Source organism: Antrostomus carolinensis, unplaced genomic scaffold, assembly GCF_000700745.2.
Source record: "Antrostomus carolinensis isolate BGI_N321 unplaced genomic scaffold, ASM70074v2 scaffold21010, whole genome shotgun sequence".
Classification (NCBI taxonomy): domain Eukaryota; kingdom Metazoa; phylum Chordata; class Aves; order Caprimulgiformes; family Caprimulgidae; genus Antrostomus; species Antrostomus carolinensis.
In genome coordinates this window covers 66,402-87,574 of record NW_010288019.1, presented here as the reverse complement: position 1 = coordinate 87,574, position 21,173 = coordinate 66,402, and the positions used below count along the sequence as shown (strand labels likewise).

General features: G+C 37.8%; 1 protein-coding gene across 1 annotated transcript in view; it reads right to left on the bottom strand.

The window, feature by feature from the left end:
• Nucleotides 1–4,247: 4,247 nt before the first annotated feature.
• EIF3H (eukaryotic translation initiation factor 3 subunit H) overlaps nucleotides 4,248–21,173 on the bottom strand; it is a 67,702-nt gene continuing 50,776 nt past the window's right edge. Inside the window, exons 4-8 of the mRNA XM_010165355.2 lie at nucleotides 19,551–19,650; nucleotides 17,986–18,135; nucleotides 9,675–9,795; nucleotides 7,007–7,139; nucleotides 4,248–4,510 (exon numbers count right to left, since the gene is read on the bottom strand). Of these exons, the coding sequence (XP_010163657.2) occupies nucleotides 4,413–4,510; nucleotides 7,007–7,139; nucleotides 9,675–9,795; nucleotides 17,986–18,135; nucleotides 19,551–19,650 (602 nt within the window). The 3' untranslated portion in view covers nucleotides 4,248–4,412. The remainder of the gene's footprint in view (nucleotides 4,511–7,006; nucleotides 7,140–9,674; nucleotides 9,796–17,985; nucleotides 18,136–19,550; nucleotides 19,651–21,173) is intronic.

Sequence of the window (21,173 nt, the reverse complement as noted above, 5' to 3'; positions counted from 1 at the left end):
GCCACACCTGACACCCAAGCAACCAAAATTTCCACCATGAATTTGATGTTCAGCTCACAAAATTATAAACATCCTTCCAGTTGCAGACAAAGCTTTCCAGAAGAATTCACGGAAAAGTAAAGGACGGTCCCTTCCAACCCAAACCATTCTATGATTCTATGATAATGACAGAAGGCACTGAATTTAAAGCAGCATGCTCCTTTTGCTTAAAAATCAACAAGCTGTGGGCAAAATCCGAAGAAAATTAAAAGCAAGTATAAAATCCAGGGAAAGAAAATGCAAAGGCATGGAAAACCATGAGGGATGTATCTTTCACCCCAGGGCTGGCAAACTGGATGAGCAGCAGTTCTACAGAGAGCAATTCAATTCCTCTTACTGCACACATTGCATATATTTCGGCTGGTGATATTATTTGCATCACCAGCTCCTAACGACTTCTTAACAGAGCAGCAGGAGTCCTTTGTATATCAAGTGAGAACCATTAAATAGTGCTTGCTTCTTAAAGATGTCTCAGGTTGTCACCAGTGATTTGTCACATCAGAGATTTATCAGAAGGCAAAAAAACCAGGCAAGACTGACCAACAAGATTAATGAATGACTCTGTGCTCAGGAATTTGCAAAGCATAAAGAGCATGATCACAAGGATGTCAGAATTTCTTTTCAAGTGTTATTGATTGCTACTGCCAATCCCATCCAACATCTCTGTTAGCACCAAAAAAGACATCTGCAGCTTCACCCAGACTGTCTCTACTCTGTACTCTCAGCAATTATTCACATCAGCACAAACACTGCACATCCTTACCTGGCAGTACCTCACACTCATGCTGTTCAGCTCTGCGCGGAAGTCCAAACTTTGATAGGATGCAGAGGAGCAGAAATTCAGGTTCTAAAATGTTTAAGTGTTTGGGGGAATACCATGTGGAGCTCAGATGAACAAGGGCATTATGTAGAATAACTGGGAAAAGCACTCCAGGTTTCCTCCATGTGGGCAGTCAGTGGCAGAATACTTACAGTTCAGATGGAGCTTGGTCCAACTCTGAAAATGCCAAAAGGAGAAAGGAATACTGGTACATAACTTGATGTCAAGATAAGGGCACACCGAGAATGTCTGGATTACAGGAAAGCTCTCTCCCATTTGGTATAGTTTTCCTTAAATATTGATATAAAGGATTAGTCTCTGACAACTGTGGCAGTTAACCATATCTGAGAAATTAAACACATTTTCTCAGTTAACCAAGCAGATGGTCCAAAGTTTAGCATCCTTTCCTACTGCTTGCCCTGAAGAGAACCTCAGGTCTATCAGTACAACCAAACACACTTCAGACTGTTAGAAAGGCTCAGAGATGAACCTATTCCACTTTGCGTTGTGACCGATCAGAAGCATGCACCGCCCATCACTGACTCCCCAGAGAAAGTGTTACCTTGAACTACATGAGCACTAACTTTCTAACTATTTATGCAACACCAAGTTGCATCCACCCCACCTTACATCAACAAAGCCCTTATGTGTTGTCTACATATGAAAGGGGAGTTGGGAGAGAAGCCCACTCCCTCCCGAAGCAGGCAGTCATGGCACTATGACCAAGGCAGTACTATGGTTAAGGGAGGTGGTACCTCACACCCCACATGGGCTGAAATTATTATACAATTATAGCATTTTACAAGTGGCAGAGGAACAGAGGCAGTAAATGTCACTGAAAAATTGGAGCTATTTTGATGACGTTCCCAAGTATTGACCAACTAAAAGAAATACTCTTTCCTTCAGCATCAAAACTAATCTTCCCTTTTTCTCCTTTCAAACCTCACTTTTGAAAGACTTGCACAACATTTAGCTTGGAAGACTTGCCTTTAAGACTCATGCCAATTAGAGCTGGATTCCAAAGTGACATTTTCTCTTACAAGGATTCTAGCTCTGCACAAATAAAAATCAATTACAAAATAAGTTATCTCAACAGACATGGTTAGGAGCATGACAGGGGAGACATTAGCTAGATGTGGACTATATGTATAACTAATGACTGCAGGGAAGGTTTTTCCTTATGTGTGTGTTTTGTCTCCTGCATGCATGTGCATTACCTGTGGACACATGATGGAGATGGAACCATGAGGCAGAGGTCTTGCTTGCCTCTGCAATGGCAATAGGCTTGCTGACCAAAAAGAAGTTCTAACTTCTTTAGAGGTGATTTTTGAAGACTCTAATGTCACTACATTCTTATTAGAATACAGAAAAGCCTTCCACAGACAAGGAAGGAGAAAAAATAGGCAGCGCTATGATAATTAGAAATGGAAAGCACACATCTTATGGGGAATTAGCTGCCAGCTCACTCACATTAGGAAGAGAACATGTAAAAGCAAAGTTCCAGGAATACAGAGATAGTGGGGAAAGCTCACACACCTAGCATGGAGAAACCAAAAACTGGGAAATCTTAAATTTCTTCAGTGAAGTCAGCTATACTGAACATTTGTAATAATTTGTTTTTATTTCAGATTCCAAGTTAAATAAAACCTTTAACCACTCCTTTTAATTCCTAATCTCCACAGCTGTTGATTCTCATTTATAGATCAACAGCTTCAACTGACTCCATCTCCCTCACTCTGGGAGGCTTCCTCTAATATTTCCACCATGACAGAAGACCAAAGTGTGATTCTAAACAGAACAGCCAAAATCACCACCAAAGTCTACTTACACCTCACCTACTTTTGTATCTCATTTCCCTGTCCGACTCAGATCTATACCTTTAGAAGCTAAAATCTCTACTGAAGTCTCCCATATTTCTTCATGGACTTTAATTGACATTTAGCACATTTGATCTAGCCATATAAAATTCACAGATCTTGTTAAACTCCGACACAGTCGAGTACTACTGTCCTCTTTCTCGCATTTACATCCTCAAAGAACTAATTCAAAACACACAGCTTGTTTTTATTCTATTCCAAGTATTTATTTTGCTAACACCTCCTCTGCAGACCTTCTAGTATGTATAATGTTACTGCCGCTTTCTTCTATACACAGTCACTACAGGATCAGTCTTCTATGCCCAGTTATCCAGAAGATAATTTTTTCTATCTAACTCAAATGTCTCATCTTAGTCTAATTATCTGCTCCTACTTCTGTTCCCTGGTGGTTATTTTGGTCCTTCAGAAAACCTGAAAATTAAGACGGTTTGAATATTATTTGTATAGGAAATGAAACTCAATCATGTGGCACTGTAGCAGGATACTTAATCAATCTTTGATTTCAGAGAAGTTCACGTTAAGAGAGCCAACACAAATGTGCCCAAAGTTTCCAAGGCAAAAGATTAGACAAATTAGCAATTTGCCAGATATGTGAGGGCTGAACAAAATTTGCATCCATATTTATATAAATACTGCAATCACTATAGTTTAGACTGGAAAATTAGACTGGCTTAGTCTAACCCCCAGTTTTCACACGCTTCTGACTTTCCCAAACGTTCACCTTAGAGGCTGAAATACTCCATGCTAGGTCCATATTTAGAGGATGTTATTTATTTTAAAAGACCAAACCACACTCCTTCAGCCATTTTAGGCTCTCAGAACTCATCACGCAGTGACATGAAAGAAAGAACTTAAGAAAAAAAAAACAAAATCAATGACAGTAACATGTGTGAGTTGCCAAGAATCAAACCTTTAAATTAACATTCTTGTTAAAAAGACAAGTAGCCTGAGTTTAGGAATAGAGGCACGTCCAGATGGCAAAGTTAATGCAGACTAGGTACGGTGTCCATTTACACCACACTCGCTGCTCTAGCTTAGCTACTTCTACAGTTTCTGTCATGAAGACTTCAGTAGCATCACTGGATTTCAATCCAGTTGGTGGTGGCAACAGAAAATGGGAACACAGCTTAGCATGATATGGTAGGGATCAGTCTCCACATAACACTAGTTTTGTATGTTCTGAATGTGATACCTATGAAATATTTGCAGTATGGAAGGTCCATCGCATCAGACTGTTCAAACAGATTAAAATAAAAACGAGCAACTGCTCCAAGTGACTAGTGCATTATGGTTGTAAGTTCTCAATCAAAACTGGGAAATCTTAAATTTCTTCAGTGAAGTCAGCTATACTGAACATTTGTAATAATTTGTTTTTATTTCAGATTCCAAGTTAAATAAAACCTGTATTATTTGCTATGACTAAACATGAATAATTGCCAAACATTTAAAAAACCTGAGTGACCACAGAAAATTCCAGTCCAACAGGGCCAACAAATAAGGAAATACTAAAATATCATTAAAGTTTGCCTTTATTTTTCTTACAGGAGAATTCTACATAAACCAAGGTGACTCTGTTTTACAAGACTCTTTTCCCAATATACTAAATTTTCAAGAGGATCATGAACAGTAGAAAACTGTAAATAACTTTTTCTGGTGAGGGCTACAGCAAAGTTTCTTCAGTTGTTGTAATCTTGAAGAGCTTGAGCCATGAAAAGCTTGCCCAGGTTCTGTGCGTTGAACTCCTTAATATTCTGGCAGTAGGTATTAATTTGACCTGTCAATAGGAAAGAAGAGTAAACCTCTGTCAGTTTTGAAATTCAGAAAGACACCCTACAACATAGTTTTTAAAAAGCCAAATGTGCGTGAATCATTCAGGATTTATACAGAGAAGCAACCAAACAGCTCGACTGCTCTACACTTAGGAATTTTACACTTTCAGTATTCCCAAAGAGGTTTGGGAAGAAGCAGCAGCAGCTAAACTAGCAGGACAGGTAAACTGGTACGCTCAAAACCCCCCTTGATTTTCCTACAATTCTACTACACACAATTTCCGAATAGACATATGACAATAAAAAGAATAAACAACTCTTGCTGTGTATTGGAAACTTAATCACATTAATTGTTCAATTTAGTTGCTCTAAAAATACTACAAGACTGAATTTCAGATCTCTTCTTGCACATCTGCTGTCCCTATTAAAATATTTGTAACAAATATTTTTCATTAGCAGATTGAAAATTGTGGTACTCCTGTTTGACATTTTGCTATCCTTTTTTTCCACCTAATATTTCACTTTATTAGCTATTTCAAAAATCATCAGGGTATGAAGACTTGTCAATGCTTTACAAATCAAACATGTCCATCAAAACATTTTTATACACATAATGGTACAAGTTATTTCCCTTGTTAGCTAGGAATAGCAAAGCATGAAGCCAGTTTAATCAAAATTAAGACTGTTCAGAAGGCCAATAAACTCTAAATTTAATGCTCTATTTGTAAAGTTTTTAAATGCCTCAGAAACAAAAGAGCTAAATCTTATTTTTTATCCACAAACTTTACTTCATATAAATTGAAGTGGATGCTTTCAATTCTTCCTCTGACTATGGCAAAAGAACAAGTAAAGAGAGTGCATTGGTTGAAAACTGTTTTCTCCTTTAAGTATTATAGTTTTCCATTCCTCCTCCTACAAGAGATGATTCATCCTATCACTTTCATAAAACACACATGTACACACATATACATTCTGTTGCACTTTTAAACTATGCTAAAGCTGAATGTTTAAACACTTTAATACTGCTAGGATTCATTAACTGGTAAAAATGATCAAAACAATAGTTTTTTTGAAAGGCTCTGTAAGGAATAATAAATCAAGTACATTATTTCTTCTAAAAGCAGCACTTATTAGCAGTGTGAAACAGTTTTAATAATAAAATAATAATCTCTTGGTCACTCCAGAATTTAAGAGTGGTTGTTCAAATTCACATTATTTTTTTTTTTTTAATGTCAAAGCACTTTTTTCTGTACACTAAATCACCAAGTACTTTGGCTTAATTTTCTCTCAGTACAAAACAAGGTGATGGTTAGCTAATCTAAAAAGCCTTCTATAGTTAACCAATTTGCTTTCTCATGACATTTTCCAAATTTAGATTACTTAGCAAGGTTTGCTGCTCTCTGTTGCCATTGTGAGGTCCCAGACATTTTTACCCTCCACGAGGCACAGGACAGGCACCGACTTTCGTACCAAACTGTGGCTACGTACTGCGGCATACCAGTAAACTGAAGAAACTGGGGGGTGGGACCTATACCTATATTGCGTGCCCATGTACATTTTCATTCACCTTGAGGTGCAGGAAGATGGGGAAAGTTTCCCTAAAACTCTGTCCATAGAAATCAAAGAAATTATCCCAATTATACATAAAATTAAAAACACAATCTTCTCAGCTGCTGCAACACCCAGTCCAACATCTAGGGATCTTATCAGTAACTGAGGGCTACAGACCACTGCCCTGCTCTGAATCAGTTTCAGTCCAAACAGCCTATTCCTTCCTCTTGTCTGTACAGCCCCCTAACCTCTGGGGTTCAGGGAGGAGCTGGGGTATGAGTGCAGGGAGCAGCCTGTTGACTGGAGTAGTCGATCCAGCCATTTGTGCAGGAAGCCTGCTCCATGGGGCATTTCTTCAGCTCTCCTTTAAAATCCCATTTCACCCTCTCAGAACGGAGCCAGGAAGAGGCTCTGGCTGCTGCTCCTGCTCTTTCCCATCAACCCAGGAGGTACAGATGGCCAAGCAGGAGCTGGGTACCATGGCAAAATAAGAAATAAAGGGAGAAAGTCTCCATACATCAAGTTTAAAGCTTTATGCAGCCATTCTGGTTAAACACAGTGGTTTGCTTTCAAAAAATTACATGTGTTTGTATCTGCCTGGGTAACATGCATCTGTTACTTACCTAGATGGTTTAAAATTCTGTGTGTGGAAGCTCACTTTTTAACAGAGACATGGACTGCCTACCAGCAATAAGTCTGTCTTTCTTCGCTACCTTTTTTTTTCTTTTTTTAAAACCACTAAAGACACTAGGGCTGTAGGTCACATGTAGAAACCACTGCCTTTGACCAAATGAAGGACAGTATTTCGAACAACATCAGTGCCAAAATATCACACCGTAATGGCAAAGGTAATGAAAATTCAGATGCTTTCTAAGGGTAACAACTGCACTTTTTCCCAAGCTAACATTCAGATATGAAAGGATGAGTTGAAGAGGCTGCTAGAATGTTACCTGCAATAAGGAGTGACTCCATTCTTGGAGGTGGCTGTGGTGGTTTAAAAAGTTTATTGATGTCCTCCTCAGGAAGAGGAGCTTCTCCTCGGCTTTGACGCTGCATATTTTCTTGCTGACGTCTCTGCTGGTACTGAAAATAAAGCAACAGAAACAGAATGCAACAGGACTTCCAAAGCTGCAAAAAGTTTTTATTTTCAGATGATCTTTACCTACCCAGCAAGTATGTTTTATAAATTATACTTATTCAACGCAGTTGAGTCAAATTTCAAACAATGCAAATGCAATTCACAGTTTATTTCAGTTCACTGGTAACAAGCATTTCCCCTGCAATTTGGCACCTTAAGTAAGTGAGGTACTGGAAATTGTAGTACTGAGGTGGTGGGGTTAATTTTTAAAATTTTTTCCAAGAGATAAATACTGTATCTGATGGAAAGAATACAGCATGGTAGATAAAGGCCTCCATTTCTCCACCCAAAAAAGAAAACAACGTTGGAATATGTAGGTATGAGAAGCCACTACCTGAAATAGTTATATAAACCAGAAATACTCAATTTTATGCAAGTTAAAGGTCAAAACAATATTGATGTGAAAGGGGAAGAGAACTTGATTAAACAAGGTATTTTTAGTCAAAAAATATTAACTCTAAACTGAAACAAAGCATAATGGTTCATTTTTCCATTCCAGTCATGTAGATATTCTGCCACTTTGATGCCATTTCTTTGTGGGTTACCAGAGGATATACTAGAGTAGCTGTTTGTAGAAATTATTCTGCTGTTAAAAAAAATATTTGTTTTCAGTGCTTTCTTTTGCCATATAGATTACTCAAACTATAAAAATTAAGGCAGACCATTTCTTCAGCTATTGGATAAACATCTGTCCCTCCAGAACTACATGCATTCAAACACACGTATGTGAGATTTCATACTGTATGTCACAGCCAGGAATCAGCTGTAAGGTTTGTCTATCGAAGCCCTCATCTTCAACACACACACCACAAAAAAAAAAAAAAAATCTTTAAAATAAACAGGCCAAAGAGTACAGGGTGTTTTCTCTCACTTACTTAAATGTATCTGTGCACAAGAGTCGGAAAAAAGTTCATACTTGGTGGCGTACTTAAATGAAGTAATTTTTTTTCCAGTAGTAGTGACAAATACATGTTTTTGGACAATGTTAAAAATAAAATCTTAAATGCCCATATTTGTATGTGAATTGCATGTAGTTTCTTCTTTCTTTGCATTACCCCATTCACTTCTCAGCAGTCTGCCTATTATTCTTTATTGAAACGGCTTGCTCTTAATCACAATTGCTCCGTTTTAAAAATGAAGTTAAGACCACTAAGTATGCTGCAGTGAGCCACTACTAAAGCAGCTATAGTTAGTAAAGAAATGAAGTGAGACACCATGGAACCTACTTTGCTCTGCTTTTCAAAATAAATAGATCCCCTTGTTATTAACAAAAACCCTTGAAGTGGATGCCATCTTTCTATTCAAATTAGGCAGCGAAGGAAAAAAAACTTTCTGAAGATAACATGCATGAAGCTTCTACGTCCTCAGGAATTACAAAGCTAAGAGAGACCACTGATCATGTGCTGCTTCCCTAAAGTACTCCCTGTTCAAGCTATACTTTACTTAAATGAAAAAAGACAATTTCGATTTTAAAATAGCCAGTGATGAAGCACTTCACATCAACCACAGGTGCTCTTTTTAATAATTAGCTACTTTGTGTGGCAGTACTTGCAATATTTTATCTTTAAAGTGGAGTGGCCCATTTTCAGTTGGCCAATATTGAATCTTGTCATATCTCTGCCAGATTAAAGAGTTGAAATTCATTTTTCATGCAGGTACTTCTTGAGTAAGCAAGTGACTCTTTAATTTATCATGTGAAGTGAATTCCGTTCATTAAGATCTGCTTTCCAGGCTTTTAAATCATTCTTATAGTGCTTTTTTCCAATTTACCAGCATTCTTCTATAATTAGAAACAGTACTGCTTTATCAAATGCAGCAACAGCAAATAAAGTAATCACAGAATGGTTGAGGTTGAAAGGTCACCTCTAGAGGTCATCTTGTCCAAACCCTCCACTCAAGCAGGGCCACCAGAGCGGGTCTCCATACTCAGTATTCTCCAATCAGACTATTTTGGATTTTAAAGAGGCCCTTTAGCATCAGGAATTTTAAATCAGGATCATCTGATCAGTATCACTATCTACTGATACAAAACGTGACCAAAATGTCATTTCTGATCAGGGAGCAGTCTGCTATCTTTTAAATACGGACTATGTTTTTTTATTTCTAGATGCATGACGACATGTCATGGTATTAAAGCACTATTTGTTTTGGAACAATTCACTTGTAGTTTCAGCTCTTTCATTTCAATTACTAAACCGCTAATGCCTCTGTCCACAGCACATTTATCAGTGATTTTGGTTTATCATAAATCACTAACAAACATATAAAACAGCAAAGAAAGACTAATCCACACTACATGCCAGCAGAAGTGAATCTATTTGATAATTCCACACTGACTAGCACATTTTATAAATCTACTGAGTGGATATCTTTCTGTAAGAATTTTATCTTGCTTAGATCCAAATTCATCTGTCATAGCACCATCTAAACCATACTTTGTGGAAAAAAATCCTCTCATTCAGGTTTTCCATGTTACCAACCTGGTGCTTCTGCTGCTGCTGTTTGCTTACATTCCTCAGGTAGGTATTGTATTTAACAATGTCTTGGCTCATTTCATCCACTCTGTCCATCAGCAGCTGCAGACTCTTCCCCAAGTGATTACTGAAATACAAGAAACATTCATAAAAATTGAATTTATTAAAAAAAATAAAAATAAAAATCTAAAGTTCATTTCAAGTCACTTGAGCAGTATTTCTGCACTAATGGCACAGTCTGTAAATTTTTAAATTCCTGGTTATCTTTGTTCATATATCTATTTGATGATACCTTACATGGCATCTCTTCCTCTAGCATCTCTGCCACACTGCAAATACCATATTTAAGTGTTTTGGTCTTTGCAGGGAACCCCACAGTTATGAAAAAACAATGCCTTTTGTGAATTTACTGATATTATAGATGCAGGTCAAATGTTTAAAAAGAAATAGTCTGATGCTTTTGTGACATGAAACCCCGAACAATGTGCCAGGAGATGTGTTCAAATTGATTTCAAGTTACTGATAGCTTTTTTAGGAATATTTAACTATCCCTATGCAGAGATAGTTAAATATTCTTCAGAACTCCCATCTTATTAACTACTCTATCAAACCACGCCTGGAAGTTCAGCAGACATTGCTTGATCTTAGCTGTTGAGAGGGAGTGTTGCATCCAGTCCAGCCAGCTCCACATTCCGTACCATAGGCAACATGGAAGGAGCTAGGCTGGGCACGTCCAGTTCCAGTTATGCGATCTACTGCCTTGGCCAGACAAATGCAGTCTGTTAAACAACTTTTATTGTAACCATTTTTAGCAATGGAGTCAGTGTTTTGCAGGAATGTTCAACTTAAGGTATAGGTTCCAAGTTAAAGTTTTGGAAGTTTTCAGGTTGGTGCCCATGGAGACAGTATTAATCCTAAATTCTGTTTACAGGGTAGTACAGTAAAAGAAGAATACTTACTGCTCTCTATTGATCCCTTTGATCAGCAGCTAGTTTGTTGGCTCTGATCTAAGCCTTAACTAGTCCTACTTGGCTGAAGACCAGTGACTCAAAAAACTAAACTCCATCCTTCTCTTTAACTGAAATCCACTACTACTCATGAGAGTTTCTTTCAAATAAAAAGTTTGGTGCACTTCTATATCAGAATCATACCCCTCACTGCTTCTCCACATCATCTGAGATTCTTTCTGCCTTTTTACAATGCATTCCCACCATCCTGTAGCCTATGGACTGAGGAAACTCTTAACTGGAAGAAACTGGCATAAAGTGAAAAGGAAACCACGTACACACCACTATGCACATCCCTTTTGAAGTGCAAATTATTCCCCAAATCCATATAACTCATAGCTGGAGACAGAACCTGGTGACATTCTGAGGCACTAGAGGATACTTGCTGAGAACATAGCTAAAGACATCCTTATCTCCCAGTACTAGGGCAGCTATTTCACTAGCTGAGCGCCTGCTGACTGAACAAAAGGCTGTATCAGTAACTTCAAACCACAACTCATTTACAAGGCAGAGTCTTAGATTTCAGTTGCGTACAGGGGCAGATGGTGAGGAGGACTTCAGCTACACAGCAGCAAGGAAGGCGCCACTATAATAATTATTTTTAAACTTCTTGGGGTTTTTTTGGTTGAACATTTCAAGTACATGATATTTAGAACTGTGGAATATTGCCATGGCTAGGGGTGTGCATATTTTTAGGTTTTTATAGAGTTTATATTATACAGAGTTAGTGTTAGAACTGGATATTATCAGAAGTGCCTATGTAGGTACACACTAATAGCCTTGTAGGGTATGTGGACATCAGGAATACCTAATTATTTTACAGATAGTGTCCATACGAAATATAGCTGGTTACAAAGAATGATTTTATGTGAATCTCTTTGGGACCAGCTTAGTGCAGCAGAACACAGAAACAGAGAGTTATTGTTAGAAGTTGCAGTAATATGGTGTTTGCTCTCATTGCCAGGGAAACAAGAAGCTAAAAACAGATAACTTAAACAGATGTGAACTGAGATGTGAAGTGATAAGTAGGCTGCAAATACAGGACCAGCTTTTTCCTCAGTTCTCATGTGCTTGATACTCTTTTTTGCTTCATCTCTTAAAAAAACAGAAAGACCAATGGGAAGTAATTTGTAAAAATTTATACATACAACATTTAAGCAAGTTTTATTCAGCTGAAATTTACTCTGGTGAGATTTAGGAAGTTAAATCACATTGCTCCAGCCCATAAGACTCCTCACACACTTACTTAGCCCAAAGGCTCTTTTAGGCACCTCCTTACCTTGTGCACTCCCCTACAGCAGATCTCAGAGATCACACTGCTAGAAATCTAAATGTACCCTATGCATTAATGTGACTAAAAAAAAAAATAAATTAAAAAATATTTATTTTTTTTTTAAAAGAGGTGCCAGTAAATGCTGCTCACAACCCCATCGAGTCTCACTTTCCTACAAGGCTCTGAGACAGTCAAATGTAGACAACGTGGAGCTCAGCACGTGCATTTGTTGTTCTGAGGGCATCAGTAATAAAGAAACTGCATTTTCAGTGGATGCATTTCAGTCAGCTGATTCAGCACAAAAGTCAATTAAATTGAGTTTACATTTAGACTAGCAAATAGTATAGAGCAACAGGAACAGGTCTATAAAGCAAAACAGCTGGTGCTGAGAAACCAATGTCCATGCTACATGTGTTTCAGGGGGTTTCTTACCACTAGTTCTGACATGGTCCAGTGATCTGAAAGCCCATTAGTGGCTGAAGCACAGTAGGTATCCTCCTAAAGCCTATTTTCAGTGCAGTTTCATCTGAAACAAGTCAGGTCTGAGATCACCCAGCAGTGATGATCTGAGCACACTCCTGAACCAAAAGACATAGCTCCACCTTCAGATAGCACCAGGAGACCACCACACCTCACATATCAGTGAATCTTCACGGGAGAAAAACTATAAGCTGCAGAATTGCTATCATACTAGGAAGCATCAGAAAGTCCACACATTGGGGACACGTTCTGTTGTGGGGATAAATAGAGATAATAAAAGGAGAAAAAAAAGAATGGAGCTTCTCCTGCAGATAGGACAGTCAAAAAATAAGTCATGTGAATTCTTACACATCTAATGAATAAATTATCTAATGTCAGAGCACTCCTTCACCAGAACTGTCATTAAGATTACCCATCTAGACCTGATCACCTGTAAAACTTCCAAAAATGTATCATTTGAGACTTATCTATGTAGCTTGATCGACATAATAAAAAATGCCAAAAAAGGACAAGCACATACAAATTGTCAAAGAGAAACTCAAAGTTTGTTTAGAAAAAAGAAACAAAAACAACAGACTAGAAAGCACAGCCTGCAAAGCAAATGCTCGTGCTATACATTTTTGCTGTAACAGCCTTGTATTGATGGGGTATAATCCTTCACCCAAAAGGGGAGACATGAAATCAAGTCCTTCACACACAGATTACAGCCTATTCCTTGTTCAAAAATTATCAGATACAAAGGTCAAATAATTCTGAGGATGAGAAGTAGAAACCTGTGAACAGAGTAGCCTAATCTGCAAATAACAGTCATGGTCCTTTCTGTCTCGTTCTTCCCGCTGGTGAGCTTTGCATTTGGCGGCGTTACGGTCCAGCAGGCAGAGAAGGGGAAAGCAGGGAAAACAACCGTCCATGAACTAAACTCACCCATCACTCCCTACACCAGGGCATCCCGTTAGGATACGGATCTGGCTACGCGCTCTGAATGGAAGCCTCCCTGTTCGTGAGGGAATGCTCGTACCACCAGAGCCTCCCTTTGCAGATATATTTTAAGGAGCGCAAAGCTTTGTTGCCAGCAAAGCCAGTTTAAAAGGTTCCAGCATCAGCATCTTCCTGCCTCTCCCTCCCTCTTTGCCCAAGGATTACAGCACTCTCAGCTGTATGGATTCAGCTGTTTGCGTGGGCACACTTCAAACCCTTCCAGTGAAATAGTCTACTGTAAATGCAAAAACACCCTCTGCTGGGGTTTCTTCTTTTTTTTTTTTTTTTTTTTTTTCAGGAAGGCTGAGGGAAAGGCTGGAAGGGGAGAGTAGGAGCCTGACTTTTTCCACCAGACTATTCTTCAAAGCTATTCATACAGCCATACCCTGAAACAGATGAGGGAATAAAAATCTTTGAGGAGGGGGGGGTAGAGATGAAATGGGGTAGTGGGGAGGAATGATGCAAGCAGCTGGGGCTGGAACGTAACAGGGAACTACACATGAAGCCCATATTTACTTCAGCATCTTTAATCAGGAAAGGACTCCAGACACACACTCACTAAAGGTCTGAGACACCCAAAATGTAGCCTCGAATCAGACACCAAAATGATAGTCCCCTAAAATTGCCTACAATCACCAGAAATGTACCCCCTCAATTTCATTTTCTTTTGCTTGCACCCTGGCTAAGGAACATGAGGACAGGGTGCAGGCAGCAAGAGGAAGTGTAAGAAAATGCTCTATCAGCTACTTGTTTTTTCCACTTTCCATCAGCTCTACTGAGGCCCCTCTCAAAGTCACTGTTTTTCGGGAAAGCTGCCACCCTGTGCAGCATTTCTCCTCCTGGTGGGAACAGCTTTGTGTGGATTAGAGAGGTATTGCTGGGCAAAGCACAGCTTTTTGATTAAATATTTCTCAGGAACATTCCCACCGCTTAGCAGAACTTGTTTACATCTCAGCATTTCAGCCCAAGTTCAACCTGTGCTCTTTTTAAGAGGATTTCGTTTGAATGAGATATGTAAGTCAGGAGTCTTGAGCTCCATTCCCTTTTCTACTCTGACTTTGATGTGTGCCTTTGGGCAACACATTTACCCTCTCTGTGTCAGCTTCCCCCATCTGCAAATTAGAGATTTTCATAATTATCTTAATAATCCGTTAAGCACATTGAGATTTCTGAATAAGCAGTACAATGTATAAAGGTTAATATTGTTTTCAAAAGCCAAAGTAACCCTCCTTATGTCACTCTTGCAAAAATACTGCATCTGATGTTTGAAAAATATATCTGCCAAGTAGACGTTACTGCAGTAAATGTTCAGCACATGTTTGCCTCTACTGACGCACACTATTAGAAAAATTGCTTGAGACAAATTGAGATATTATAGAACAACCCTATTATGAAGCAAGACCACAAAAAAGCTTTTTTTAATTTAAACTAGATCGTCAATAGAATAGGGAAGAGATGGATGAGAATGGGAAAGTTGGTTGTAATTATTTCTCTGAAGATCTGGAACATTATCTGACAGGATTTTAATTCTTGAGTCTCTATCAAAAGACTGGCAGTACTCCAAGGTCTTCAAGACATTTTGGTCCTTAAGGGTAGCAGGAGGATAACAGTTTGAGCAAAAGGCCTTTACTTGCTATTACTTGCTAGCCTTGTGCTATTCTGCCTTCTACTTTTCCCTAGAATATTCCAGTCAATTCAGATTTCACAAAAGAAACACAAATTTATGCCCAAAACAGTAAACTACTCTATACAATTATCACAAATATACTTCAAAAGGAGAAAGATATTAAGGTGCAGACAAAGTACCTCAAATAGGTACAGCTTCAAACTCAGACAAGGTGGGTGGCTGAACATGTGAGAATCTTGATGAAACAAACTCTCCAGAGAACTATGGGTAAATAATTTTATTGCCAAAACCATTGCTTCAGAAGATTGAAAAAGGTTCAGAGATGCTCTCAAAGGACCCCAAAAAACCCCCAAAAGCCCAACCAATCCCAAGCCCTAAAAAAAAAAGCTGCCTTAAAGTTACTGCTAGCTAATTCTACAACAGCTAAGTAAGTGAGGAGGATATGCACCAAAATTAAAAGTTGATATGTGAAATGTTTTAGCCACAACTATTCTACGACAAAAATAAGGAAATGTAAAGTGAAAACAGAACTCCAGAATAGCAGTGGTTTGAACTCCTGTACTTCAGACGATATATTCTTTGACAGAGAATTCTTCGTAGTTGAAGTAAAAACTAGTTAAATATTTCAGCAGGCAGTATAAGTCATCACACCCTGAATAAACGAGCATTAAAATGTTTTAATCTGCCAGCTGCTGAGTTATACCAATGTTAAGATATCACTGAATATAACCTGTCTGGTAATTAAAAGCAGTTATCTAATATTAAAAGAAAGGACACATACAAAAACCTCCAAATAAACTCACTGGGGTCATTTCCAAAACTTTTTCTCCTTCAATCCAAACTAAGCACCTTAAGTTCCTCAAATAGACCAGGTGAGCTAGAAGAATATGGCCAGGAAAGCCAGTTCAGGAGACGTACTCAAGAAATACCTCTGAAAACTGATGAGTCTGTTGAATTAATTCCCCATTAGTGGGAAATTCTTGACTTCAATAAGCTCAAGAAATTGCTGCCAGTATACAGGATAGTAACTGGGTAAGTTCAAAGAAACACACTTAATTGAAAAGGCACTTTTAACCAGGTTTACCAAGAATCCAGGTCCGCATGGGTCACCATCAAGAACAGCGTTGCACTACCCCAAGAAAACATCCATTGAAAATAAACTTTGATTCACTAAGAAAAAAGTTATCCCTCTTTTTCCTGTTGTGGAGGATTCCTAAATACAAATTCCTTTCACTTTTGGGCTCACATTTTTTTTGTTCACTTCTCATCCCATTTACTAATATGAGGACCAACACAAAAGCTTGTCTTGCACTGTCACTCCAGAAATGAAATTCATTTGTACAGTTCTTATCTTTTATCTTGAGTCAGGGCAGTAGTACAGAACAGTTACTATGTAAGATTAAAAAGTGATGAAACCCTTCAAGTGTGGTTTGTGATCTGTTCAAATTGATTTCCATTTCCAGAATTGTATCACATGGCTAGCAGCAGCCCATGCTAGGATCCAGGATGCTGGGTAATCCCAACCCTTTCTACAGGAGCAAACCCATAGAAACAACCAAGGGCAATGCTGTCAGGGCACCTGGAAAACTGCTGTATCCTCAACACAGTCCTCCTTTCCACAGAAAGGTGGTAGAGCTCATGAGGAATCACTGTCATATCCTACATTCAGTGCTCACCCTCTCCTTAAATGGTAAAAGCTTTGTGATCTTTGACCAAGGAAAGAGTCTGATAGAAAGGCTGCAAAATCAAGCAGACTGAACATCTCAGTAAAAAATTTTCACTATGTTAATTCCAAGGTGCAAAGTCACAACTTTATAGAACAAAATTATTGACTAAGTATCTCTTGCGACATTTGTAAATTCCCTGGCAGAGTTCAGCCCTGTACCTGTTCTCTCTTGACCAATTTCTTTCAAAGCTATCAGATTCCTCAATACATCCACATATAAGCTCAAGTAAAGAAAACAGAGTGGAAAAATTTCTGCTAACTCAGGCAACATAAGGACCACTGGTAATGTAGATCCATTAAGAACAGCCTAACATGAAGGGAGGGATGGGGATGGAAAAAAGGAAAATGAAAAGAGGCCACTAGTATTCAGCTAACTTTGTTGTCAGAGTCAGAGGGTATCAGAATCCTGGCAGACAATACCTTGACATAAAAAGAAAGTGTTACACCCCAAAAAACCTATTAGTGAATACATCCCTGTTTGTACATGCAACAGGATGCTATATCACTTTGTGCATCTGGTTATTTGGGTCAGCCCAATAATAATCCAATTAACCATACTGTGTTGTGTAAGATTTAAGCAACACTAAATTTCTGATCATGCTGCTAGAAGTCACACCTACTTTGTTATCATAAATGTATTTTCAGGGCAAAGTGCTACAAGAACAAAAAGTTATTCTTAGATAAAGTTAAGAGAAGTTCATTCTAGAAACCCTTAAGCAATTTCTGACATCATGAACGCTGGCTGTCATGACAATCAGTCTGAGCATTTTTGCCAGTTTCTCAGACAGAGGCTTTATTATTTTATTTTATTTTCAAATGCATCCTGCTACCAAAGCAGAACAAATACAATTTATTTTTTATTAAAATAATTTACAAAATTACTTAAGAAATATTTAACAAAAACAATTTTTACTTCCAGATTTATTTGCCCGAATTTTCTTAATGTCAGTATTTTCTTGAAGAAATATACACTACTGAAAAGATCATACACTTCAAGCAGTACAGGTAAATGCAGATTACAGACCGAATTTTTTTCATTCTAATGCTATATTTTACCATGCAGTTTTTCCTTCAGCAAAAGAACATGAAGGGTAAAGTCTTAACCCCATTAAAAGTCAAGGCAAAGCCTCCATAGATGGTAATGAGACTGGGATTTCACCCAAGGTGTTAAACTGTGGTTTGGGAAAGCGAATAAAAACACATCTATTATTGTAACAAGTACTTACCTGCTAGCCAGACTGAGCAATTCATGTCTATCGGCTACTGCAGATTTCTTTTCCAGTTCCCACAACATCACATTGATCAGGTACGAATTCTTAATTACAATGGGCACTTCTTCAAACATGTTTTCATAAGCAATATTTGCTTTTTTCAAGCTGTGAAAAAAGTTTAAAAATATTTATTAATGTAACCAGTAACTCTCTTGTTCTTTTTGTTGAATTTTTGCTCCACTAACAACTCGCAATTTTGTAAAAACTCGTGATTTTCATAGTTCCACAATCAAACAAGAGTCAAATTTTGGTAAGAGAGCACTTGCATGGCAAAGCCTCGCATTTACAAAGACTAGGAAAAACTGGTCTAGGAAAAACGCTCAGAAGTCAAGCAGCCGCTTTGCTTGCTAATACTTTACTTACATGAAAAAGCCTCCAGCAAAAGACTGTACTGACAGGATTAACTCTGCCCCTTCCAAAATATTTTACCGATTTCCCTGCCATCGGGGTTTCTTAAATAGAAGTGAAGATTTAGTTACCATACAACACTGAAATATCTTTAAAATTGTAACTACTACATTGAAAAAAAAATTCCCAGTAGCTGAATAATTAAAATTTTTACTGACCAAAAATAAGATTGACAAAATAGTGTGTGTTTTGGAATAATTCAATTCCATGGTGGATATTAAAATATAAATTTCCAGTGTATATTTTTTTACAATATAAATATTAAAACTATTGTTATTGCTTTATAATAAAGTAGACAGCAATACCTTTCATAAAATCTGGAAATAAGGTCATGATGTATAAGTTTCCAAGGAAATATAGCTTTACCTTTGTGGGATCTTTGTTTGGTTTTTTGTTGGTTTGTTGTTGTTTTGTTTGGTTTTTTTTACTAAGCACAGATTTGTTTGTTCATCATGGAAATGTTATATTTAGACACCAAGCAAAGAAATTATTCTGTTTATCCTCAATGAAGAAAGTTTAACAAGTGCTTGTGCTTTTGCCACTGAACACCAAGCTGTCCGAGGAAAATGATGACAGCTAAGGCCTACATCTAGTAGAAGCAGTTAATCTTCTGAAACAGAGTAATTATCCTACTTAACTCCAGAAGATTGTGTCCACACGGGGGAGTTAATTTGGAATAAATACAGAAGAACTGTTATTCCAGAATACCTGTTCAATTTTCCTTCTGGAAAATAAGATCATAAAGACAGACCAGCTATTTCCCCTTCTCCATTTCTTTTTTTATATTTTTGACTCTGTTCCCAGATACACTTATCTTCACCATGGTCCTTACAGTCAGCCTGCTGACCATCTCCAAAATCACTTCAAATTCCACCATGTCAGTCCTTATTCAGAAGCCCAAAGACAGACTTTCATGCCTTCTCAGCATGTATCTTCTTCCCACTGTATCAGTGCACATCTATCACCACCCACATGCATCCGGTTTCCCCAGTACACACTATTACGTAAGATTTTAAAATACAGTATTTCATGTATTTCATCATCCCATGTACCCTTCCGCCTCCCAAACAATCAGCAAAACCTATGAGAAGACATTCTTTTAAGTTACTTACGCTTCTGGAGAGAAGTCTTTTTCTTTGCAAACTTCCATCAGTTTGGGAGTCAGCCTATATGCCTTTAGTGACAAAGACCCTTGGGCAGTCTTAATGGGATCTATTATCAAAAATAAAGGAAGCGTATTATTACTAAGCCCAGACAACTTTTTTTTTAAAAAAAAAAAAAAAAAAAACAAAAAAACCCCAACAACCTGAATGATATAAACAGGAAGAAAATAACTAAGCAGTCCAATTAAAAAAAAAAAAATTAAGACAACCAACACAGAAAAGACACTATAGCAAAAGTAAACCTATTGTACTTTCATGTAGATACATCCACCTATATACAGTGAAGCAAAAGTAAACCTATTGTACTGAAATGTGTAATACTATATACAATGAAGCTAATTAACAAAGTTAACTTGGAGAACATGGGGGGATCTGGACCCATACAACATTATTTCTCCATTAAAGATCTAGTTCACATTTTCTTTTCTTTCATGTGAACTATCCACAGAACTCACGTAAGAGCTACCTCATTTAAATATTTTTTCCTCCAGTCATTATGCAATAAATTAAAATATTCATTAAACTATATTTTATTTTAAAAAATAGTAGCTTTAGAGTAGCAATAAGCTAATTCAGATCAAGTTGCCCTGCTACTTCATGCACAACAATGTAACTGGTATATAAAAGATTAGTTTTGCCTTGACATACTCTACTGAATTTAGGGGGGAATTTTCTAAACAAACTGTTACATTCCTGGGACAAAGAAGCTTAACACTTGCAGCATGATAACGGCTGAAGCAAGCCAACATAAGAATAAAAGCTGTGTTAACATTCATGTTGTCTGAAACTTAACACAGTAAAACTTTTAGCAATCGGTGATAAAATGAAAACCAAAATAGACTGAAACAAGTGGAAAATTCATCAAGGTCTGATGATGCAATGTTTCCAGCCAATATAAGTATACTTTAACAACTTGTTCTTTACTGTAATCCAATTGTTAACATACTGAAACAATTTTGGGGCAACTCGTAAGATTGATCGTATTCATTAGTATTTTTTCTGACAGATACTCAGGACGTTACATTTATTTCTCAGCTGGAAACTATATGCAAGTCTGCCAGATATGGCAAACTGTGAGTGTTTGGGGAGGGGGAGGCTATAAAGCTGTTAAATTGCCTATGGTTCTGATACAGCACAGAACATCTGGTCTGGAGAGCTTGAGGAAACACCATTAAATAGGCAGAAAAGAAAAAAATCTTTGTGCTAAGAAACAGTCTAGGTTTTGTATGCTTCTGTCAGAGGTATAAAAAAAAGCTTGGCAATTCGTGCAAGGATTGGTCAGTCACGTACAGAGCCAGACACGCTAGCAAGCAGGGTTTGTTAGACATCTGGTCAGGTTCCACCAGCCCCTTCGACGAGGGAGGGGAGATGAAGGAATAAAAATGAAGCAGCTACTCCAGCATTCCAAAACGTACACATCAGGGCTCTGATAGCAAGAAAAATAAACAGAAAGAAGGAAACCCTGTCTAGACTTAGCTGCTGCTGAGGCTGCCGTAGACACAGGGTTGGTATTTACTCGAAAAAGCCTGCCAGGCTACTCTTACAGGCAAAAGACAGAATACAAAAATAGTA